The sequence below is a fragment of the Tympanuchus pallidicinctus genome, unplaced genomic scaffold, assembly GCF_026119805.1.
Source record: "Tympanuchus pallidicinctus isolate F22 unplaced genomic scaffold, pur_lepc_1.0 scaffold8, whole genome shotgun sequence".
NCBI classification, from domain to species: domain Eukaryota; kingdom Metazoa; phylum Chordata; class Aves; order Galliformes; family Phasianidae; genus Tympanuchus; species Tympanuchus pallidicinctus.
Genome location: NW_026294802.1, coordinates 50623592 through 50648470, shown reverse-complemented (window position 1 = coordinate 50648470; position 24879 = coordinate 50623592). Strand labels below are relative to the sequence as shown.

Genomic DNA, 24879 nt, shown 5'->3' with positions numbered 1-24879 from the left:
CAGTTACTGAGGAAAGTAAAAAAAATAACTTCTTTCAACAGACTGCACCTGAAGGGCGATGCCATACATCTCCTCCAGCATTTCTTTCCACGCCTTGGCTCCTCTCTCAGCTGCAGGGACACATCATTAAGGCTGCCTAATCTATTCCCCAGCACTTTTGAAGGAAGAATTAGAGCAGGATTGCTGACAGCCCCTTAGCTCAGAAAGCCTGGAACAGTCCTGTGTTACACTCTGGAGAAGACAGCTTCTATTTTAACCAGGTCATCTAGTGCAAAGCTGTAAGGAAAGAGACACCTACTGTACGGCCTAGCACAAACACCTGACAAACCCTTTCTGCACCAGCATTCACAGTGCTGCACTCCCTGCACACCAGCATTTACACCATCTTAGAAACATGGCAAGTCCTGCTGCAAACAGAAGGCCTAATCAGTGTCCATAAAGCACAGACAGTATAAAAGTAGGCGAAAATGCATGCAATAGAAAGTGAGCCTTTATCTAGCCATTAGCTGGCTTAGACTTACAATCCAAATACCACCCAAATAACAGGCTTAGGACAGAGCACTTCACTGCAGCACAGATGTTATTAAAAAACTTGTATCTCCAAGGCTTTGCCACCCAGATGCCTTGCAAGGAAAAGGAAAGAACCAGCAGCCAGCAGCACTAGCAGACAGAACGCTGAGCACTCGTGTGGGAACCTGCCACATTCACAAGGACCAAGGGCTGCTGCCCTTCTACCTGCTGCCAGGCCAAATGCAGGTGGGAAGCAAAGCAGGCTGCTGAGTGTGAGGAATTTCAGTTTGAATATCTGGTGCAGGATTGGTGAGAGACCACATTCCTTGGGGAACACGGTACAGGCTTGTAAAAACAACAACAAAGCAGCTGGAGACAGAATACAACAAAATCCAACAGTGTGACCTGGAGGGGAAGAAGTGCTTTATGGAAATTTATTTACATGGAGGGATTTCAGGATTTTTTGACCAAAATGAACAGAAAGGACAGCAAGCAGCTCTCAACAATAAAGTGACTCTGTTGCGACTGGGCTTACATCACTGACCAAAACAACAGCCAACCCAAATAGCTGGATGCCTCCCCTGCTGCAAACAACCCTGTATTCTCCAGCTGACAAGTGGTGCTTGTTGCACGGTCGACATTAGCAGTTATGATGGAAAAATGGCTCAGAGAGAGATGATGCAGACCGTGTTAGTAAGAGAACTAAGCAAGTCTTTGTCATTGGAAACAAGTCTTATTTGGATGTTTCACTGCAAGCGTTTCAAAAAAGGGCTCAGTACTGAGGTCATCACATCCACCAAGTGCTCGTAAAATTAACTTCTGAATCCCCAGCAAAGACATTTCAGTGCACCGTGGTAGGGAAGGACCCTACCCACAGTCCCAGTGATTGATGTAGCCCTTCATTATACCAGAGGGGAGATCTGGGCTCTCTAAATGTCAAACTTGAGCACCAACACCATTAGAATAAATTATTCACATGTCCCAGAGAAAAATGCAGGAGAAAACAAAAAAACAGTAACTGTACAGGAGAAAACATTTAATGGAAGTGACTTCAGCCACAGCTGAGAAATGAAGGCAAGAGACTCCAAAGCTGCCCCACTGCAGGGCAGGACAGCTTCACACCCATGGGAGGTAGGCAAGGGAAGAGCCAGAGCAAAACCGAGCTGAGGGAAGCATGACAAGGTTAATGTGAAATAATAACAGGATGCCAAGTTCTCCATAAAAATAAGCTGGTATCTAGTAGGCAAGTGATTGACTTCTTATGGCTTTAACCTTATTCCCAGAAGAAGCCCATTTCCGAAGACACACAGCTTCTGAACTGCATTACAGCTCCCTCGAAAGCAGTGATCAATCTCAATAAAGATCCATCAGTGTGAGGCAGGGAACAGGAATACCTCCTGGAGATCAGGGGAGCAGTCAATCACAGGGGAAAACCCTCCAGCATCAGCATTCCTGGTTGTACGTTAACAGCTTCTTTGGAAGGCAGTCAGTAACGCTCAGATTCCATGCACCCAGACCTCTCCTCTGAACACAGGGGATGTAAAAGAGATACTAGTAGAAAAATAGAAGTGATGAAAAAATAGCACAACTGCACAAGTTGCATAACAAAATAAAAATTGTGCCAAATGAGAAGAAAATCACAGGACAATGAACCTGTAAGACTTAAGCTATAGAACAAGTCTGATGACTTTTGGAAGGGCAACTAAGGGTGGAGCATGGAGAAGGCAAGAAGAAATATTCTAACAGGCTCAGCTATAGAGCAGCAAAGGATGGACACGCACAGCACAGCCAGTCTGCTTTGAGGTCTTCATATATTTTGTCATCTTGAAGCAGAGAAGCTGGACATCAAGAAAACAAGGACAAGAAGGGCCTGTAAGGGTAAATATCATGCAACACATCTCTTCTGTTGCAGACTGTGCTGCTGACAGACCAACCCGGAGCAGGACATCCAAGGACTTCTTGCCACATCTCCACAGCACAAGTTCTCTCTGGGCAGAGGCCAGGGGCGCGTGCCAGGAGCAAACACATCACAAGCAAAGGACCAAGCTTTAAGTGTAAAGAAAGGAATAACTGGATGGATGACTCAGTTACTGAAATACAAGTCTGTAATAATGTGTGTATCGAACACCAAAAGATGCTTTTGCTTTTTTTGAGCTCTGATCATGCACTGAGTCACCACCCCAACTCCTACTTCTATTGTTCTGACAGGCTGCATTGGAGCTGGATTAGCCAAGGAAGCATCACGTGCCAGACTGCCAAGCTTTCTTCTTGCAGGCAAGTTCACAAGTATTTCAATGGCAGAAAAGGCCAGAACGGGTCAGCGATGCTGGTTTCCCTTGGCCTGCCCAGCTCAGCCACGAGCTGTGACACTCACTGACAGCTCTGTGATGAGCCACCACCGCTCAGTGCTGCAGCAGTCTGGGCTGCTTTGCAGCTCACATCCAGCACGCTCTGAAGACTCTGCCCGACTCTGGGCTAAAACATCTTTCAGATCTGAGTTTTCCCAACTACAGCCACTGCACAACTGCAGCGCGCTCTGTGTGAAGTGAGAAGGGAACAGCCCAGCTGAGAACTGCTTCTGAGCTCCCACCTGCGATCCCAGCCAAGTCAGAGGGCTACAGGGGCTGAGCAACCCAAGCTGGAAGCTCCGTGGCACTGGGGGGACGTTGGCACCGAGGGAGCGGGCTCAGGATCACCAAGTGCACCATGCAGTAAGAACACCAAACGAAGATCAGAAGAAAAAAGAAAGCCTCCCGACCCTCCCAGCACCCATTTGCCCTTTGGACAAATTACAACTGTAATTTCCCTTGCAGTTCTGACAGATAAAGGAACCAAAGCTTCAGAGAAAACCCTGGATCCATTCTGTACAGATGCTTATAAAGCAAAGGTCGATTAATTCATCACATCTCAGAGAGAGTTTCAGTAACACTGCGGCTTGGAAAGTCTTTTTGCTTGTGGCAGACTGTAGATATGAAATGAAGATTCACTGATTATCTACTGCTGATGTATTTATAAACTTTCTCCATCCCCTAAGTGTTAGCTGTCATTCTGAGACATTCCAGACTTGCCTTTTGCTGCCTAAATTTAAACTCCCAGCAAAGACAGACAGCAACATAAAACTCAGCAAGGAAAACTGGAAGTGCCTTTACTGTGCACGGTACAAGAGATGGCTACAACTCCATGCTCCACTTGCAAACATGATGCTCTTTTAAGGAAAAAAGCTACCTTTCAAAAGAACAGCAAAAAACTCATAAGCACACTAGGATGAAAAATCAAGACATGGCTCAACCCAGTATTTCAGGACTCTGCTGGGGCAGTAAGTCTGGAAAATGAGGATGCTGAACAGAATGAACACAAGACTAGGAACAAAGTTCCTGATGCAGTGACATGTGCTGAGATGAATCTCTTTGCCTCCAAGGCAGATTTGTAGCACATAACAAAGCTAGAATAGTGAAGTGACATTTTTGGCTAATATCAGCACCTTTCAACCAAGAGTGTTTGCCAACATAGTTGTACTAGGGAAGTCTTTATAGTGTAAATTAACCTGCACAGGAGGCCAAGTTCATTTCTGGGATAATTTCATTAACACCGTGTGATGTAACATCACTGCAGCTAGGCTCAGGTATGCTGAAGAGCTCTTCACTAAAGAAGCTGCCTGAAGTCAACCCCAGTGCTAAAAGTAGGATCAGTTACCCAAGAGGGAACACCCTCCTGTGCCCAGACATGTTTTTCTGAGTCACTCCTATGTGCTGCACGTTGAGTGGAAACCAACAGAAGTCCCTTTATATATTAAGACCAGCTTTTTCATCCCACCATGAATAGAAATGTTTTATGATGGCTTGTTTATAAAGGCATTATTCAGCATTACAAACCAGGTCACTGGTTTTAAGGACGAGGTACAAACGCATTCTCTCTGAACTCACACACCTATCAATATCAATATTGCTGTTAATCTGCAGAAAGGCCACTCAGTAGAAGGCTGCAAATTACAGATGGCTGCTGAGCAGAGCCTGCTGCAGCCCTGGCTCATCATCTAAGTAGCAACAGGCTGGGATTCTTGATACTGCCTTCCTCCTTCCTACCTCTCCCTCTCACCTTGACCCTGGAAAGCCAGACCACCATCGTGCTGCTTCAATATGCAAAGCTGGCAGAAAATGACTACCTGCCTTTTGGTTAGATTTTCTGTCAGTTTTACACTAAGTAATGAAGTCAGAGGAGCAACATCCAGCATGAGAGGAGAGAAGCAGGGACACACATGCAGCTGGCAGCTTTTGTTTCTCTAGATCCACAGCTCCAGATAATGTGATTCTAATGTCAGAAAGCCCAATACCTGGTGACGTAAGTAGCACCCCACTGACTGCATCCCAACCAAAGAGAGGTAATTACGTGAATTACATCTTGGGTAGGAGCAGAAGGCAGGAAAACGCTTTGCTTTGTGACAGCAGTTTGTGCTGGCTATGCCACTGGGAAGCATTAGAATGGGCTCCTGCTGCCTGGCTGCCAGGAGTGGGGCTGGGAGGATCACAGCACATTTACCTCCCCTGCGGCTCACACCATCGGCTGCATTCAGATGCACATCCTTGATTTCCCACTAGTGAGAACAACCATTGGAGATGAGCATGAATCACTTCTGGAGGGAAGACAACATGCAGATTTGTTTTGAAAGAACAGCCACGCTTGGATGGAATGCAGGAAAAGCCATTGCTGTAAACCTACATCAGAAACCAACCTTAAAGAGAACAGTGCCCAAGCAGATCATGATCAGCCACCCCTAATACAGAGGCTATAAGGTATTCAGCAAAGCAGGAAGGCAGCAAACAAAAAAAATAGGAAATACACTCCTCCACAGCACATTTCCTCGTGGCAATAAGCACTGAGGGCTACTTGAAGACAAAAGATGAGCAAGGCTGTATTTGAAAGGAATTCAACATTTATGCAGATGCAATTGCCTGGTGTTACTGAAGTATGAAATAAAACATAACAGGCCCCTGACAGAAGTCAGGAAGAGAGCTTTCCTCCAGACAGGCTACTGCATAATCACCTGTAACACGGGCAGGCAGCCTGTCTCTGAAACAGCCCTTATTGCTTACTCTGGAAGCAGGACATGAGCTGGGCTGCCCTGGAACAGCAAGTCTACAACTACTGCTTCGTTCCAGAGCAATGGAGCAATAAGAGACCTGAACAGATTGCTCGATTATAAATATCCTAGATTAGCCCCTCGCAGTCAGCAACATACCTACATGGTAACATGAAGAATGGGAACTAGCAAGAGAAACAGAAAAAGCACAGAGAAAGAAAAACAGCCAAGCTGGAATCCTTGCCAGGATCCACTGCAAACCCTGTTAAGAGACAGCAAAGGTGAGGCTGGATGTGTTAAGTGCAGATAAAGCCTGACAGAGTCAGATTTTAAGGGGGGGGAGGATTCCAAGCTTTTCCAGGCGAGCCTTTCCTTTCCCCTCTCCTGGCCATCAATCCCCTCACTTTGATGAGCAATATCATCCCTTAGAGTCTGGAGACGTGAGCGATTGGACAGAACAGCACAGTTAGAACCCCTGGGCAGTAGCCATTCTGGCCTCCCCATTTTGCAGCACTCTCACCCCAGTCTGCGCTTTGTAAGGACCAGAGCTCCAGATGCAGTGCTGATGATGGTGGGCTTTGTGCTGATGCATCCTGCAAGCAACAGCAGGCACAGGCAGCAGCCTCTGTTGATCATTAACCCAACAGCCATTAGTGAAACACCTTGCAGTCATTTCAAACAAAGTTTTACTCTGAAAGCAAAATGGAGGTAACTGTCCCCAACTGAAACCCTGAGGCCACATCCCATCTACAGACTTTCCCCTCGGGCTCCTTGTTCTGCTTTGCCATTGCAAAGCCAGTCTGGAGCACAGTGCTTGACAGTTTTTGGAAGGTGCCAACCAAACGCTCAGATTTCATCTCCTCCATTCTGCACAGTGCATGGCAGAGAAGGGACGTGCCTCGCTTTGGCAAACACGCAGCTCTAGGAAGCAGTAATCTCAAAAAGCCTCATTTCAGCTTTGTGGTTTTATTTCCTTTTTTTATTATGATTTTTAGTTTAGAGAGCACATGTCAGGGTTGGTTACCAACCACACTCAGGGTGCTGGTTTCTGTCGGTCTCTGAAGATGCATTGCTAATTAACACCACAGCTTTCCAGTCCTTCCAGCACAGCAAATCCTCATGCTGTCTTCCTTCCTCCCACGTGAGCTCCAGCACTTTCAGGCTCAACAAACAGCATTCATTTCTTATTTAGAATACTTACATGGAAGTATTTTTAGCTACAGCCCCATCTCCCACAACAGCATGCGACCTACAACAAGGCCTCCCCTCATCAGCAACACACAATAAATGCAGCTGAAGGAAAGGCACAATCCTGCTCTTTTGCCATCTCAGCTACTTTCTTTCTGCATGGAAAGCATCCGTTATCCAGGCTGTATATGTTCTGCCTTATCTGGAATATCCTGTCTCTTCAACATTTGCCTCCCCCCATGCTTTGGCCTCCATGCACATCCTCTTCACATTCCTCCTTGCCCCCACAGCCCCATCCCATTTCCTTTGTATCTTCTCCTCATCTCAATTTTATCATTTGAATAATGCAGGAGAATCCTACAAAGCACATGAAAATGACATTCATGAAGAGCAGCAAATTCAAATCCCACGGAACAATGCCCTCTCTTGCTCTTCAGATTGGAAACACACCAAACAACAGGGCTGTTTAGCCAGCAAACACAGGCCCAACTGTTTGGCCAGTAGGAATTGCCTTTCAAAGCCAGGCACTAAACTGAGATACCAGTGTGTGGTACCAGAGATCATGACACAGAGGCAGGAGAGGTAGTGACGTGCGCCATGCCTCCCAACAAGCACACAAAGGCATAATGTGAACAACCTGCAGAAATAAAAAGCCTCCCATCCTGCAGGTGGAGCAGCCGGCACAGGGTGGGGTAACACAGATCACCTTCACTGCTGATAGGAGGTCACAGGTTGGTACAAAGGAGAAAGGAGATCAAAATATTGATCTGGGACACTCCCAAAGGCTGGTGCTTCATTACGTGAGGAGGAACAGCTAGAAACCAATGCGTGACCCATCCTGGAGGCAACTGCACCCCCAGCTCTGAGCGGGCAGAGCTGGCAGCTCACAAAGGATGCAGAATACATCCTGTTTGAGAAAGGAGGCCACGCACAGAGCCACATCCGTCTGTCTCTGCACAGAGCAAGAACTTACAGAGTCAAGCTTGTGTGATGCTGCAGCTCACTGTGCTGTTCCATCGTGTGGCAAGCGAAAGACGTTTGTGATCTGAGGGAGAAGCTGGAAATCTCTCCCACCAGCAGGTGTACCTTCCTGCAATGACACTAAGAATAGCTCCATACCTATCTCATTCATCTCAAAACTGGTACCAGAATAGCAACTTGCTATTGGCAACTTATGGCCTATTAAAGTACTAACAACTGTGCAGCGAGACCACAGGCTCCTGGAGGCATGCATGAATTCCTCAGAAATACAGCTTCAAAGCTCAAGTCAACACTGGTGGCAGCTACAGAGCACAAAGAATAAACAGCCTGGAAGCCATTGAGGTTTCCCCCATAGTTCAGAAACAAATACAGGTCTTTAAAAGGCAGTTGGGGCACCCTCTCCTCCCTCTGTGCCCTCAGCCAGGGCTGATAGCAGTGCTGTTCTGTAAACCAGGCAGGCCACAGGGCCTCAGTCTCAAAGCAGAACACACTTCCCAGTGAGCAATTTTTTGAGCCAAGCACTGTTTAAGTCACACAGATAAGGCTGCTGCTAAGAGTGTCAAAGCACTGCCAGCTCAGAGTCAGCTCTATGGGGGAAGTTCAAAGGCAGGCTGTATGCGAGCACTTACTGACGCTGTGCACACAAAGTATCACTTGGAGTTTTAGGTTTCAGCTGCTGGTCAGTAAAGCAGCTCCTACGTAAAAACAGGTGCCAGCTAGAACACCTGCAGGGACCGCTCTGACCCAGCAGGATACAGCCTCCAGGGCAGGGAAGTTTGAACAGAACTCTGTTCTCACACCAGGCTCCAGCTGGTGACCTGCAATGGGAAGGGGCAAGGCTGGTGCAAAGCTCCCTGCACTGCAGGGCCCTGCTGCCTGGTCCTGCAGGTGCAGCAGCCTACGAGAGGTCGTCCTGGAGACCAGCCTTACGCTGCTTTATCACTTCTGCACTTTTTCTAATACCTCAACTAAGCTGAGGTTAAACCTCAACAGCTGCTGCTGTTCTCACAGCTCTCACCAACACTTTGCCATATTGCTGTAAGGAAAACCCTTTTTCTCGCCTTTGCTGTGTAGTTTCTCCTGTTTTGTTCCAGGTACTGTGCCTTATTACAGCCTTGAATCAGGCTGTGTTTAACTGCAGAGTGTTTCTAGAGGCTGCTTTCAGATGCCTCTTCCATTAACACTCCCAGTCCATTCCTGAGGCTGCAGCCAACACAGCAGGTTAGCATGTGCAATACAAAGAAGCTGCAAAGTTACTCTTTCAGTCCATATATTTGGAATATATTTATACACAGGGAAGACTGGCATTTATAGACACGTGCAACAAGAACGCTGTTAAACTGTTTTCACACCACACGCTGCAGCAGAGGACAAAGCCAAGCACACGTTGTACTAAATATGGAAGTGGGAGAGCCATTCAGAGCCACCACCGAGTTCTTCACTACACCACAGCAACCCCAGTGGAGGCAAGGTGCACACAGCAGCCCTCTCTTCTCACGGCAGATAGCTGTCTTCCCCTCTTGCAGAGGCTAGCTCTAGAAGAGACAATTTCACTACCTACCCTTTGCTTTAAAGGACACAGTATGGAAGATTTAAATCTTAGCTAGTCTGAATCCATCCTTTGGTCTCTGATGAGCCAAAAAATGCTTTTCTGGTCAGGAGGAGACAGATATAATGGCAATTTAGGCACAGGCAGTGAATTAGTTGATTTTTGACTTGCATCACAGAGACCGTTGCATTTATGGGGTGGTGAAACTTGAATCTCCCCTAACAAAAGCGTTGCAATCACCTACCAGCAGGGCAGCGCCTCTCCCCTTCTATTTACGTCCTACAGAAACAAAGTTGCCCCTATGAGTATGACACAACCAGGCTTTGAATCACAGAAGGGAAGCAAGCAGCTTTAGATCTGCGTCCACACAAGGACAGCAGAGACAGCACCACAGACCTTAATCCACGTGGAACCATGGGTGTGAGGAGCCTCCCCCAGTATCAGTATTTCCTTTGGCATTCTGCATGCAGCTTTCCACACGCACACAGTGCAGGAAGTGGATTTCACTGTTAATTACAAATTGCAAGAGCAAGAACATTCTTGGTTCAGGCTATGGCACAAAGGCCAGACCACCCCAGCAAGGTCAACTCTTCCCACATCACCACTGCTCCACTCCAGCCTGCATACAAACAGCTGTTGGGCTGCAGAAAAGCTCTATTCTCCGGTTGCTGCAGGAGTGCCAAGATCAGAAAACCAGGCTGAAGCACTACACATGCTTGAGAAAGCATGTCCTCTATGGAAATACAGCTGGAGGGGAATGGAACCACGGGTTGGCTTGGTAGGTAGCACTTCTTGCCTTCAGAAGACAAGGTGGAAGGTGGGAAATGCCTGTGATGTCGTTAAGCTCTTGCAAAACAGTCTTCCCGTTAGAGTAAGCCAGGGGTTTTCAGAGAACAATTCCTTCCTTCAAATCCAGAAATACCAGAGCTAAACTGCTGGCAAACTAACAGAACAATGTAGGATGAGGTGTTATGAGTGCGTGGATAACACCTGGCTTTCCACTTCCCTTACATCACACACCAGCTCTGCTCTCTGCCAACATGCAGACAGGAGTCATCAGCACAGAGGTAAAGAGCATCTGGCTGCCACTCAGCATTAACTGACATTGTAGGCGGGGGGGCAGAACATGAGGGGGGATTTAATCAAGTCTTCCCCAGTAATACCCAATGACGTAACTGCACGAGCTGCAGCTTTCTGCCCTGTTTGGATGTCCCTGCTTCCAGCTGCATGGAAACGCTCTCTTGCCCAGCAGAGCCGGCACCTGCACAGATGCACAGAGCCCAGATGAGGCTGTTATGTCATTTATCCGGGAATAAAGACGCACACAACCTCTGAAAGCTTCACACCGGTGCAAAACACAGCAGCCCATCTGCTCCACAAAAACGGTTGCCATGAATACATCCCTGCTGCTCCACGCCTGCTATTTTTAAAGCTACTTGGGAGGCAAGCGAATTCACTGGTGGTTGTGCTATTTTAGTATCTGGATTAATAATATTCAAGGCATACACGGTACTGCTCAGTGGGGAAATACAGGACCTGTCTGGCCCACACCTGGCTCAGATGTGCTTTCAGAAGACCAGCTTCTAAAGGAGAGGGATAAACCCAGGGATGACAGATGTTTGTTAAGCAGAGCCCTGTTACTGAAACTGCTCTTATCCTCAGAAGCCCTGCTAAAGCATAAGGAGGAGATTTTACAAACAGAGGAGGGGAAAGGAAATTTATAGCTGCAGGTTTAGCCACTAAAATATTCACAGCCTAAAGTGAGGTGTTAACACTGCATGCATGGAAAAGGGACACCTGTATGCAAGGAAAAAAACCAAACAAACAACAAAACAAGACACAGATCCTCAAGTCAACGTGGTGACAGGACTTGGTCCTCTTCCAGAGTGCCCTGAATTCCTAACCATCTTAATTCGTGGTGCACTCCAGGCAGGTTCCCCTCTCAGCGGGGTTGCTTGGCCCCTAACCCATGGCAGGAGGCGTAGGGGCTTCTGCTCTCATCTGCCCCACTGCCCCCAAAGCCCCTCCAGACTCATGCTGAAAGGTGTGACTCTGTAATACATACCTACAAGCCAGGCCCAGTGGGCTTGGGGCAGGGTCAGGCCAACACAGCCACCCGCTTCTGCCCACAGGTGAGAGCAATGCAGCGCCGCTCAGCAGCAAACTGGGAATACCACATCCCCACCCTCACCACAGTCTCTGGAGAACTTTTATCTTCTCACATTGTAAACCACTTAATTGAGGGAAAAAAAAATAAATCTGATTCAGCACGCCCTGTACCTACTTCTCCCTGCTCCACTTGCAGGGTTACATGGGGCACCTTGGCTAGATCAAGTCTCTGAAAACACACGGACAGCAAGAGCTACTTTGAGCACAGCTGCATACTTTCTCATTGCCACAGACCAAAGAAAAGGTCCAAACCGATTGCGGAGCAAACACTGAAACTTCCTGCGTAAGCTGTTCATCCTAAGATGACCCAAAAGACCTTTCAACCCCAAATCAATCATTTTTTGGCGTGGCTGATTTAAGAAAAACGATCGCAATCCCCTACTAAGCGCACAAGCTTTTCATACAACATAGATATAGCACCAGCTTCCCTGTATTTCTCCAGGTCCACGGAATTTCAAAGAGATCATGGAAAATGACTAAAGGAGCACAGAGCAGAGGCATGGCAGGATCTGGAAGCCTTTCCATGCAGTACCTCTTTTCCTCGCCGCTTCTGGAAATTCATGAAGTTTCTGTAACTGCAACAGGGGAAAATATTTGAAAAAGGTCAAATGACTCAATACCATTGAGACCCATAACTTTCCCAGCAGGAACAGGTTTCCATGTGCTTTCTGTTAGACTACAGCCAGGTCAGGGGGAAAGGCAGCAAGCCTACCAGCCGACTTCCCCTTTGCTCGTTTATAAGCCATCGAGTGCGCTGGATGTGTTTGGTTTGAATTACAGATGAGTTTGTTGCTGGAACACATCTGCAATCTGCAACACACTGCGCACTGAGAACTGCTGAACCCCAGCCAGCTCTGAAAGCAACCAGACACGGCCTGGGCGGCTGGCAGTGTCAGCAGCCACCAGCAGCGCGCTCCTAGGAGCTGCTTTCAAGGACAACAAGGAGATGGAGATGGACATTCCTGCTGCGGGCTTTTCCTGAGCCACCCTCCATTTAATTCAGCTTATTATGGCTCCAGGAAGCAGAGGGGTTAATTTCTTTCTAAGTTCATATAGTGTTTGAATTCCTCAGATAAGCTGCTTCCACCAAACACAAGGATGTAGCCTCAAGAGAGTACGCTGTAAGGAAAAGCTCTTTTGATAGATATTCTTCAAAAGAGAAATTAATTCACAGTCCATTTTTGCATGTGTTCCATGCCCACAGCTCCTATACACCTCAGATGAGGTTGCAACATGCCTCTGGAAAAAGAAACAAGCTTTGAACATTGCCCTATCATTTCTGTTTCCAAGACAGAAACGTTTCACACTTGCCCAACAAAATCTCTCCCAGTACGGGAAAGCACAATGCACTGCACCACAGAGAGGAAAATCAGACCAAACCAGGCTTTAGCTCTGGTATAAAACAGTCACCAGCAAGCAGAAGCACACACTGTACCTTTAAAATCGAGTAGTTACACAGGAAAGTTAAAAAACAAGTTTGAATGCCATGGAAGGCTTCCTTCACATATCGGGGCAGAAAGAAAGCAAGTCCAGGCTGCTATGGAATTTGCATTTGCATACTGCTGGTGATAATCTATGTGCATAGCTGGAAACAAAGCGAGTTTTTATTAGCAATTAGTAGCAGGAGTGGGGACAGGTCTGCCTGAAGGAGCCTCAGAAACACCGATACACGACGACAGAAAAACCTCATAAAATACGTAGCAGAAGGATCCCAATATGATAAATCGTTACAAAGAAAATACTGCAGCTATAAATTGGAAGATCCAAGGCTATTTGTTCAAGGAGATAAACTGTATCTTTAGCACCAACAACTTTGACTGCAGGCAGCAGTTTTCCCTTGCACAGCAATTTGCAATGCAAAGCAAGCTACTTCCACTCTTATCATGAACAGTAACTTCGAAACAAACAGAGAGCAAAGCTGGGGAGGGCTGAGTTGCTTTTATAGACACAGCTTTCTACAGAGTTAATTTTCAAGTGCTGCACAAAAGCAGTACAGCACAACATCCAGAACAGCACGTGAGAACTTGGGCAAGGAGGGCAAAACCAAAATTATGTGGGCATCTCCAAGTGTGCGACCTCCTGCTCCTTCCTTCCCTGTGTCTCTGAAGATCACAGTGCAGCTCTATCAGCCAACGATCTCCAGGCGTAGCTCTCCCCTGCCTCTGGAAAATGATATGGCACATGGGGCCCAAAGGCAGAACTAGTGAAAACATATCAAAGGACAGGCAAGTGGTAGCCATATGCCAGAGCAATCGAGTGAAGAATGATCAGGAAAAAAAGAACATCCAGGAAGCAAATCTGCAAGCAGCTCCTTACCTGGTAGATAAGCTAGCGAAGTCTCCTCCATCCAACAGCCTGATTTTGCAGAACAGAACCCCATTCACAAAAGGGACAGCAGTCAGCTCTTCTAGAGTAAAACTTGTCTGAAATTTGAATTTCTTCTTCTTCATCAGGAAAGCCATGGGCAAATTCAGCGTGGAAAGCCCAGGAACTCCAAACAAGATGAGGGAGGAGCAGCTCAAAACACACACAGACAAGCAGAGGAACAGCGCTTGTTCCTGGAGCGTAAGCGGGGAGTGAATTCCAGTTCAGTTACAACGACGGCCCAGCCTCAAACGCACAATCTTCTTCTCTTTGGTGGTCAGATCTGGCTGCAGGATCATCGCCACGGCAGGCTTCAGGTGAGGAGAAAGAGGTCAGATTAAATCTCTGCAACATCTCCAAGGGAAAAGGAAGGGAGATAAGTAAGTCTCAGCTCCAGACCAGCAGGAGCTGTTCCAGTTAGAGGCTGCAGTGCCCTGACTTCAGCAGAACCCTTCCAGCAGGCATCTCTTATGGGAAGTCATCACGAGTTTCTGAAGAAGCCTTAAGTCTGTGCGCAGCACATACAGAATGCTTCCAGGTTCTCTCCCCTCTTCCTGTGCTACTCCTTGGTACAGGTCTTCAGGTCAGCCTTTGGGAGGGAAATAAGTAAATTAGTTCCAGGCAGTCCTGGGCTCCTCCTCTAAAAACCTGTTTGGATGGGTAATATTCAGCACACACTCATACCAATCTTACGAGGTATGGCCCCAATTAGCCTGGTCCCAATATCCTCTTTCCCCAGTTTGCCTACGGCAAGCTTCACTGCTGTCATGCCCCTCGTAACTCCTGCTTTGCAAAGCAGCTAATAAAAATCTGTTCTATTTTCACCCGTCATCATCTGAAGCAGTTCACAGCCCGCATAGCTCCAACCAGCACACGTAACTCTGTCTCAGGAAATGCAAAGTCTGTTTCTTTTCTGGTTTTCCAACCAGCCCTAAGTGTTAGCACCTGTATCTCATAAACAGAGAAACCGGCAGAGGAGGAAAAGGAAAAAAAAAAAAAAAAAAAGAAAAAAGAAAAAGCAGTCTGCTCCAGATTACACAGCACAGCAACCAAACCAGGTCATCCGATGCCCATCCGCCAGGCTCGCTGAGCAGTGCTCTCTCCCCCAGCATCAGGTCCGCACCAACAAGTGCCCCAACAGCTCCGTTTGGGGGTCAGACAGCGGTTTCGCTCCACCTTGATGCACCATCGAGGCTTATCAGCATCAAAAAAAGCAACGAGGCCATAAACGCCGAGCGGCCAACGATCCTCACCGATACCGAGAGCTGCACACCGGCGCTCCCGCTGCCCGCAGGGATGCGCGGCTGAAGCCTCGCTCCGCCGCCTTGTGAGGACACAGAGCTCAGCCGTGCCGCAGGTCCCGCCGTGCGCCCCGGCTCTCGGCCCGCTCCCAGCCCTCGCTCAGCTCCCCAGGCCTCAGCCCGCCTCCGGACCCGCACACTCGGCTGCCCCGAGCTCGCAACCCGCCTCCGGCACCCCCGGGCCAGCTCTCAGCCCCGCTCACGGCCCCCTGCCCCACGGGATGACCCGCGGGAGGATCTCGGCCGGCCTCCCGGCTCTCTCCCCAGCCTCTCGGCCCGCTCCCTGCCCGCCGGGCCCGGCTCGCACCTCCTGCCCTCTCCTCGCACGGCCGCCGCTGCTCCCCGCCACGGCCGCCTCTGCTAGCGCTACGCCAACTGCGGCCGTTACGCCAACGCCGCAGGCAGCCTTACGGCAGAGCAAAACTACTACCGCTCTTCGAGAATACCGAGCCGACGCTACGTAACCCCCTTCCACCGCCTTCCTCCCCGGGGACGGGGGGAGGGGAGGACGAGAGCCGCGCTACCTGATTGGCAACAGTTAAGAGGCGGGACGGGAAGAACAGGGCTTTGATTGGTTTATCTGAATCGGGGCGGGGAAGAGAGGGCGGGGATTGGAGGAGGCGGCTATCGGTTCAAGTAAGACCCGCCCCCTGGCTGAGGGAGTGGGCGGGACGCGGAGGCTCTGTGGTGGCCTCAGGGTCGCCTCAGCGGGAGGGCGTTGCGCTGTGGCCGTTTGGCCGCTTCGGAAAGCGTGGAGTATTGCCGTTCCCGTCGGTACGCCTCATGACTGTTCCTCAGGCTAAACAGCTCTGAGGCGGCTCTGGGGTGCGTGGGGCTCGCTGAGGGGATGACAGGCCTCTGCCGTGGAGCTGGGCACAAGGTGAGGTGTCTGTGCCTCCCTATGGGCTCCAGGTTTGGTGATGGCAGCTCTGACAGATGTCAGCTCTGTGGCCTCCTCAGCACTGCAGCTTGCCAGCCAGGAGCCTGTCCTCCTTCAGCCAGCCTCTCTGCCCAAGCAGCTCTCCAAGGGAAAGGCCTGGCTGGCGGCTGGAGTCTCACTTTCCATGTGTGAGATGTGGCAACCAGCTGAATGCATCTGCCAGCATGGTTCCCTCCTGTTATTACGTGCTGTTGCCCTGTCCCGTGCTGGGGCTGGGAGCCCTGGTTAGGTAGGATTCCATTGTTTAAGGGCAAGCGGAACAAAATGTCTCTCCTTGTCCTGAAGGAGTCTGCAATCATTGACGTGATTTGCCTATTTGTAAAGTAAGGAGTGTGTTGCGGAGAAGCTGAGGCTCTCACGGTAGGGACTTTTCCCAGCACTGCTTTGCATGTCTGGCAAAGCTTGGATGAGAGCCTGGAAGCCCTCACTTTGCCAGGCTTTGATGCCCAGATTCCTTCCCTTTAATCTTTCCCATCTATACAGACAATACCAGTGCTATCAAATAATTCTACCACAGCATGAGTCTTTAAAAGGAAAATCGGCTAGGAAAAGTACACAGCAACATGTGGATGGAAGATAAAGGCTGGATTAGAGCAAACACTGTTAAGAGTTCCTGCTCACCGGGTTAAACAGACACAAACCTACGCCTGGGAAAGCATTTCTGGTGTTGGCATAGTGAAACCATTGCAGGAGATGTCAGTGTTCCTACACTTGTTTTGTGTAAGGCTGCTTTTAAAGGCAGGGCCTGAATCCATCCCCTCAGTTGATATCATCCATCCCCTCAGTTGATATCCAATGTTTTCAAGGCCTCAAGACATTGGTGGAAATGGGCTGGTTTTTTTGCTTTCTGTGTTTCAATTTATTGGGAAAGAGCTCAGCTTTTAAATAGCTAATATTCGCCAAGATGGGATGCCTGAATGCTGGAAGCATCTGAAGAATCCAGGCCGGTCCCTCACATCTCATTCTCTAAGCATAGCAGTGACAGACATGTCGATCTTTCACTTCCATCACTAGGTAAAGGACAAATGATCTGTCTGTTTGCTGTGTGGGAGGAGGCCTTGTGTTATCTGATATGATTCACTCTGATAAATAACCTCCTCGGAGGACTGCTCTTGTTTATAGCAACAGCCTCAGATGCTAAAGTTTACAGAGATTGTAATCCTTGCTGTTCTCACGCATATTTACTCTGCAGTTTTATCAGAAATCTCTCTTGAAAACCTCAGTGTTTTTATAATTAATTGAATAATGTATGTGATGTTAAAAATAAACTGAATTGGAAAAATGCCCAGTGAGCTGCTGAGCTATGTGTAATAGAGCAACCGTAGTTCAATTCTCAGGGGTACGTATATTTTCCTAACAAAGGCAGTCTCATGACTTAGAAATTAAATCTTTATTAGTTCAAAATTCACCCTGTTGATTTTGCTGTGCTTATACTGCATAATTGTTTATGGACAAATCCACATTTTTTTAAAGGGGCAGAACTTCTCTGAATGTCTCTGTTGTTCGCTGCTGGGAGGGATGTTGGGGTCCCCAGGGCATCCCGAGCCCCACGCAAGAGCTATCAGAGGGAACAGGGCATGCTGTATCTCTGTCCATCCACCAACCCAACCTCTGGTTTTATATTCTCTCCTGATCCAGGTCCAAAACATTTATTCAGAATGCCCCTTGATAACAGATGTTAAATCTGCTTACCCCAGACTGAAATGCTCAGTTCTTCCTATGCTGGTGCTTGCTGTGTCATGAGTCTTGCCCCACAGTGCCTTCACCTCTGTTCTGTGAACCTCAGCCACGTCCTTACCCTGTGCCCTGCCTGACCTAAGCCTTTCCTGGTTCCTCTCCCCAGTGCTGCCACCACTTCCTCAACTTTTGCTGTCTCAGGGCATTATCTTATCAGCCTCAGATAATTTATCAGTTTGGGCTGCGCTTTGTGCTGGGCCTCAGCTCTGCTGTCACTGAAGAGGGGCTGATCTGCATGCTCTGATTGCCTTGGGACCAAGGTGCAAGCAGGAGCAGAGATGGCTTTCCATGCTTTCTCCCTCCCAGCTTAGAGCACTGAGATAAACAGGCAGGGAGAAAATGAAGCAAATTGAATTCAGAAGGGACAGAACTGAGAGCAGTGAAGTGAGACGGATCCTGAGAAATGTGTGGTGAGCCATCAGATTCTCTTTCTTATCCCAGAGGAATTCCAGATACACGAGCAAATCATCAGAACCTGTAATCTACATCATTAGCATCTTCCTCTGGAAAACATCATCAGACTAATTCATTTGTCCTGGCAGCCAAATGATTAAAGTTTGAAAACCAAATTATACACCATTGCTGCAACAGTGTAAATACATAATTGGCTTTCCTCTATTAGATCTGTAACTTCTCATAATAACTGTAATGAGCTCCTGGGCCTGTCGTCCCATCCTACCCCCAAAAACAACAAAAAGCCTATCACACAGCGCTCTGCTCTGTTCTGCACGCTGCGATGGCCGAGTGCCTGCAATGCTCTGCAGCTGGGAGCTGTGGGCCAGTGCCTTGCCCACTGCAGGTTGGGAGTGCTGACCCTGGCAGGGCTGGGTGCTGGTACGAGCCCCATGTGCTGCTGGAAACCCCAGCTCCCCATCCTGTAGGATTTTCCTGCAGTATGGGGTTATTCAAAGCTTGCCTCTTCCCAGTTTAATAACAGGCTGCCAGCTCCATTTTCATCTGTGTTTTTCACTAGCTCCATATTTAAGTGAACTTATCACCATAAACCCAGGAACTGTTTCACTTTCTGTGCCAGGCTTGTGTTGTTTTGCAGGCTGTTCACCTGCAAAGGACACACCTGTCTGGTGTGTTTCTGACCTGCCAGGACTGGGGATCCTGTTATCCAGAGACAAAGGGAGCATAGGAATCTGGAGTCGGTGGATTCCTTTCCCAAGGCATGTGGCCAGACCTGAAAGCCCAGCTGCCTGGCTCTTCTGTGTTTACTGCTTTCCATATCTGCTCCATATTTCATGGGAATGTGCAGCAGGGCTCTCCATTTGTTTCTGGGAGGCCTGACAGTGGCATGGGAACAGCTTTGCCCTTCCAAAATCCTCAGACTGGAGCTCATGTTGCCTTGAGGCTTGTGTTTATGAAGCCTCATCCCGTGCCTGGATCTCCACAACCCGGGGGCTCCTGAGCCCAGTTTGCAGGTGGCTGGGCTGTGGGCTGACTCCCAGAGCGCAGCCTGGAAGCTGTGCTGATGTCTGCATGAAGCTCCTTGTCAGGTGCTTGCAAGAAAGACAAAGAATATTAAAGGCTTCGATTTTCATAACAGACCAGACTTCTGTTGACAGTATCTGTTAGCAACAGCCTCTCAGATGTCAAAAAAAAAAAGCAATAAACCAACATGAGGATACTTTGCCAGGCACGACAAACTGAAAACATGTTGGAGGAGGCAGGGTAATTGAGGCGAATATGCAGATGATATCATTCTGCCTCCGTGGGGACCAGCTTCCAGAACTGTGATGCACCTATTTCAGCATGGGATACCTGTGGGATACTGACATATTTACGTGTGGCCTTGTAAAAAATCCTAAAACCTTCCCCAGTGCTTATAATGAAGGAATTAATGTGCATCTTGTGCCTGCCTGTGTCTCTGCAGTGAATTCAGTGCAGTGAGAGCTGGGAGCCCAGCAGCACCGCGTGCTCTGGCAGCAGCATGTGAGCACAGGCATCTCTGCCCCGCGTCCCTCTGCTCTCCTGCTGAATTTCTTCTTCTCCAGGCTCCCAGTCCTGAAATGACCCAGCACTGAGGAGAAGGCGGGGCACAAAAGACCTGTAGGACTTCTGGAAGCATCCCACCAGGTCTCTGCAATGCACTGTGCTCTGCTGCAGACCGCAGCTCAGGATCCCAGCGCTTTGCCCCGTTGTGCAGTGCCATCTCCTGGACAGCTGTGCCTGAGCTGCTCGCACTGCTCACTGCCTGAGCTTCACAACCAGACTTTGGCTCCTGAAGCACCTAGCGGTGCCACGAGCACAAAGCCACAGCCTCGAGGTATCTTCTGACCCACCAGAAGCGCTCCACCAAACTCCTCTTTCTCCAGCAGCAAGAAGTACAAAGCACACTCACTCTCCCCTCTGAGGAGCCCTGTGGCAGGACATCCCTGCGCTGCTCCTTCCAGCTCTGGATGGTGATTATAAATCCCCAGGTACAAACAAACATCTGTGAGATGCCGTTCCTTGCTTTTTGTTCAGCTTTGGGCACAAGTTCCAGGCATGTCAGTGCCCTGTTTACCTGATCTTCCTGGTTTTGACTGTAAGTGACGTATTTTCTCTCTTCCTCCCCAAGTTTGATGACCTCATCATGAGCAACAACCGAGCCCCTAACCACACCACCCACCCCGCATTTAAAAAGTTGCTACATCTTTTTAATGAGACAAAAACGCACACGTGGAACTCGCTCCTGAATGCTACTGGCTTGACTAAGATCTATATTTATCCTGAAAACACACGAAAAAATGGGTGGTTCTGAGGGCAACGCGTTTGCTCCTAAGGAGCAGTGACAGCTTAAGTGCTTAGTCACTGCAAAAATGAACACAGCAATTTAAATCCCAAGGCTGGTGTTTCATCCATCATTCTGGGCTATTGGGAGCAGCTGGGAGGTTAGCATGCTGTGGTGATCTGTCAGATGCAATGAACGAACGAGTGGGCCGAGGGAAGGCTGCAAAGATGTTACTGGGGAAAAAATAAAAAGGGAAAAAAGGCAATTGTGTAACTGCAGGGCCACAAATTTCATGAACAAGGTAAAAACCAACACAGGTGGCTGCTTGCAGCTTTCTTTGACCTTTTCTGACCGAGTCCTCTGTGTTGCCAACTTGTTTTCACAAACTCACTTTTCGGCTGGAACATGCTGATAAACTGGAAGAGACTGTTTACCAAAAAACATATTTTTTTTTAATTAAAAATCTTATTTGTAAAGGAGAGATCATTACACAAACGAGGTAAAACAACGTTTATGACAGAGTTTTCTGCTTTAAAAATACTTTTCAATTGAGCAGTTGATTTGACTCCATAAAGTCTGAGAGAAAGAATCAGGAGAGCGTTACTCACGTGGCTGGATGCCCAACAAGGTGGGAAGGAGCAGCTGCTGCTGCCCTGACTCAGCACCAAGACGTCTGTGTCAAAGGGTCAGAGCTTCCAGGGCCAGAGTTCTAAAGCTGTTTTCTCACCCATCAGCCTCACAGAAGAGAGGAGATTACTGAAGGGCAGAGGTAGGCAGCAGGATGTTCACCCACCGCTCTAACTGGGGGTCCTCCAGCAGCATCCTGCCGTAACACATGTAAGGGTTTCATGTGATTGTGCAAATTCAGTCTTTGCTCACACTTCTCAGCCCAAAAGGAGACTTAACAGTGAGAGAATATCAACTCTGAGAAAGTTTGGCTTCAAAAGCAGTATCTGGCAAGCAACAAGCCTATTAAATGTGAAAGGTATGGGGAAAAGACTTATACTTTTTTTCTCTGAAGTTAGCTTCCATGCACCTACAAGTGGAGCTTGTCATCTGAAAGCTTATGAAGCTGCTCCAAGCCTGCAAGAATCACACTCACCATCCTGTGAAACGGAGCTGTCTCAGAGAGGACCGAGCCCAACAGCACCAACACCTCAGTGAGATCAGGGGCTGCAAATGCTACTTAGCCCTGTTTAAATGTGAGAACATAAGCGAGGTGAACCTCACAGCCATTTCTCAGAATCCTAGTCAAAGCCAGCTAGCAGACTAACAGAGAACTGCTGTATTTGCTTCTGGCTCCTAAAAAGTACAGAACAAAGACCACCACCAGAACCAGCTGACGGTCCAGAACTCACTCACTCCAATCAATGGCTGCCAACCTCCTAAACGTCGTCTGCTGGGAACTGCTGGGTGGCTGAAGCTCTCCAGACCAGGTCCACTTGGAGAGACTGAGCTATGACAAAGCTGGCAAACTGTGCGTTATGAGACACAGGTGTTATGCCTGTAAACCCACCTGAATTAATTTTTTATGTGTCTTTGTGTATTAAATACACTGGGACAGGTAATTGCTCCCAGTACGTATCCCAGGACAGTATCTGGTAACCAAGGCATGGCATTTTTATCACATCTGCTAAGTTAAAAGTTGAATTTCATGACGGCACACAGACAGAACATGAGGTGAATACACTATTTTAATCCCATTTATATCCTTGGGGGATATGGGTGGGATTTGAACTGCATATAGTAGGCTTAGTGCTAGTCTGTGCGGGTGAACTTCATGCTCCAAGAGCAGTATCCACAAGCTCTCAGTGCAGAGAAAGGTTGTACCACCTCTGATACCACGTTTCCAGTAAACACTTTCATCAAGAGACAGAAATGCACTCACTACCAGACACTGCAGCTTATGATAACTGTACCTTGGCAGCTTCATTGCTGTGACTTAATAGCAAGACTGTCCGTGTTTGAAGTCAGTTAAAGGCTATAGATCAAGGCAGAGGAAGAAAGAAGTGTCATACCCAGAAGAGCTTTTCAAACAGATAAAAAAATAATTGTCTTTTTTTCTCTCCCTTTTTTTTTTTTTTTTAAACAAATCTATTTTTTTGAGGAACTAAAGCAACCGAGGTTAGGTTCCTTGTTTATTAAATCTCCTGCTTCTGCTCTGTACGATGGGTCTGAAAAGGCAGATTAGCATAAGATTAGCAGAGAAGAAAGCCGTTGGGGCTCAGCAAGGCTCCAAGGCGAGCCATTTCACATCGACAAGAGCCAGCACCCCTTCCTCCGTGTCCAATGGCAGCAGGGGCAGATTTTTTACCAGTAAAGAAGTCCCACTGCTGTTTCTTTCACTGGATAATGCCATCTTGCTGCCCAGTCTGGCCGGGGTCAGCGGCCACCGAAGGACTGGGTGTATTGCTCTGCAAAAATCGACGGAAGTCCTTAATCATGGGGCGGAGGACCTGGATGAGGGCACTCAGTGCGGCCTGTGTTCCTTCCATGGCTTGAGCCTGGCGCTCCTGCGCGCATGCCTGCACCTCCTGAGAGCGACGGATCATCTGAAGCAAGTCATTCTGCTGCTCCAGGTGCTGGGCGATCTCCTTCACGTGCAAGTTGGTCACTCGCTGCTCCTGCAGGAGCTTCGCTGAGTTCAGAGCAATGCGGCTTTTCAGCTCCTGGGGTTTTGCAGATACTTCGTGTTGATGTGCCATCATCTCCAAGGGTGCTTCGGCAGTAACTGTGGCGGGGGCTTCTGTTGTGCAGTACTCCACGACCCCATCCTCCAGACTGTGGTAAGTTGTCTCTGCAGGAACTGAGAACAAAGGACAGAAAAGGGGTAAGGAGTAGCTGCAACACTGGTTGTTTTTATCTACAGGACTATTCAAGGAATGTAACAGGAATACTGCCTGTTCTGTGAGATAACATACAATAAACAGCGAACGCACAAAATAACTTAAGTTACTCCACCCTCATCCAAGTTTCCTTCTCGGATGTACAGAGCAAGGTCCAAAGGAGCAGGGTGCGCCATATCTGTCTAGACAAAATCTCTTTCCAACCTCTAGTTTAGAGCACCACTAACCAACTGACACAAGGGCAAAAAGAAGGCCTCGAATGGCACTTATCAATAGGATGGCCCATTTGAGGCAGATAAGGAAATCAGCTCTGGACATATTCCTCCCTTTTACTTTAGTTCCCCAGAAAAAGGGACCAAAGGCTCCTTGCTTTCCTTGTTTTAAGGCTGACCCCAGCTGTCAAAGCTGACTTTCACACACATCTCCTAGATGCTCCCCTACAGCACAAATGTGTTTTCACGACAGAAGGGCGCTTTGTTTTGACAGGAGCCCCCTGCAGAGGGATCACAGGAGGATGCCAGGCCTCCCACTGGGCCATCAATCCGGAACAGAGCATCTTCACTGGGCGCAGCACTCACTCTGGGTCAGCGTGACGGTGGTGGTGGAGGCGGTGATGGGGATCTCAGTCCCATCGGCCGCCCCGCAGTCCCCGCTGGGCAGGCTGATGATGGTGGCCTCTCCCAGCAGGTTGCAGATGCGCTGTTGCATGGGGGTGAGGATGACGGGAGCAGCCGTGGCACCGCTTGGGTCCTCGCCCTCCGTCCCGGCACCGCCACCGTTCTGGCTCTCGCTCCCCCCTTCCATGGCGGCTCGCACTTGGGCCACTTTGCGCCGCACCTCGGTCTTGAGGTCGGACCATTTCTTCTTCACTTCGGGCAGCTCGCGGTGGCAGGTGGCGACGGCGTTGACGCGCCGCAGGATGTCGTGCCAGGCGGCGGCCTTGGCGGCCAGCGGTACGCCCGCGTTGAAGTGGTTGATGAGGAGGTGCTTGCCGCGCTCCAGCTCCTCCACGATGATCTCCACCTCCCGCTCCGAGAAGTTCATCTTCCGCTTCTTGGCCGGGGGAGCCGGGGGCGACGCCATGGCCCTGAGAGGAAGCGGGGGAGGTGGGACTCAAAGGGCTCCTGAGGGCCCGGGGGGCCCCGCTGCCGCCCCTCGGCCCTGCCCGGACTCCCTCGGGGCCCCCCGGGCCCGCTCGCCCCGGGCCGGGGAGGAGCGGGGGGGGCCCGAGGCCCCTCGGGGCCCGGAGGTGTCGCTCCCTCCCCGCTCCCCCCCTTGGCACCGCCAACGGTACGCAAATTGCGTACCGCAGCCACCCAGCAAGCCCCGCTCAACGGCCTCCACCCTGCGACACTGGCGTAATGGCTTCCAGAATCAGCCCCCTTTCCTTCCTCGTCTGATTGGGCCGCCCGTCTGCCTGTCAGGTGAAAGTCTGGCCCTCCGCGGGGAGGGCTGCGCTGTCATTGGCCAGTCGCGCTGTCCATCGCGAGGGACTATA

General features: G+C 49.1%; 2 protein-coding genes across 4 annotated transcripts in view; both read right to left on the bottom strand.

Moving 5' to 3' along the window:
• The window catches only part of EEIG1 (estrogen-induced osteoclastogenesis regulator 1), a 35710-nt gene extending 20086 nt beyond the window's left edge, over window positions 1-15624 (bottom strand). Inside the window, exons 1-2 of one of the 3 annotated variants that reach the window (XM_052667728.1) lie at window positions 15447-15624; window positions 13791-14427 (exon numbers count right to left, since the gene is read on the bottom strand). In XM_052667728.1, the coding sequence (XP_052523688.1) occupies window positions 13791-13936 (146 nt within the window). In that variant the 5' untranslated portion in view covers window positions 13937-14427; window positions 15447-15624. Of the gene's footprint in view, window positions 1-13790; window positions 14428-15091; window positions 15226-15446 lie in introns of those variants that run through there. The other 2 variants (XM_052667730.1, XM_052667729.1) reach the window with 2 other exon arrangements.
• Window positions 15625-22211: 6587 nt separating this feature from the next.
• Window positions 22212-24822, bottom strand: NAIF1 (nuclear apoptosis inducing factor 1). Its single transcript, XM_052667906.1, has 3 exons — window positions 24689-24822; window positions 23960-24468; window positions 22212-23341 (listed from the first exon to the last, which is right to left on the bottom strand). The coding sequence occupies exons 2-3, from the start codon at window positions 24462-24464 to the stop codon at window positions 22878-22880; spliced, it is 969 nt and encodes a 322-aa protein (XP_052523866.1). The 5' UTR covers window positions 24465-24468; window positions 24689-24822; the 3' UTR covers window positions 22212-22877.
• Between the last annotated feature and the right edge of the window lie 57 nt (window positions 24823-24879).

What these genes read in the sequence shown, in the direction of transcription:
- NAIF1 (XM_052667906.1), bottom strand. Translation starts at nt 24,464, where the DNA reads ATGGCGTCGCCCCCGGCTCCCCCGGCCAAGAAGCGGAAGATGAACTTC. An exon ending in CACCGTCACGCTGACCCAGA is followed by an intron (nt 23,342 to 23,959) that starts GTGAGTGCTGCG and finishes CTTTGTTCTCAG; the next exon opens with TTCCTGCAGAGACAACTTAC.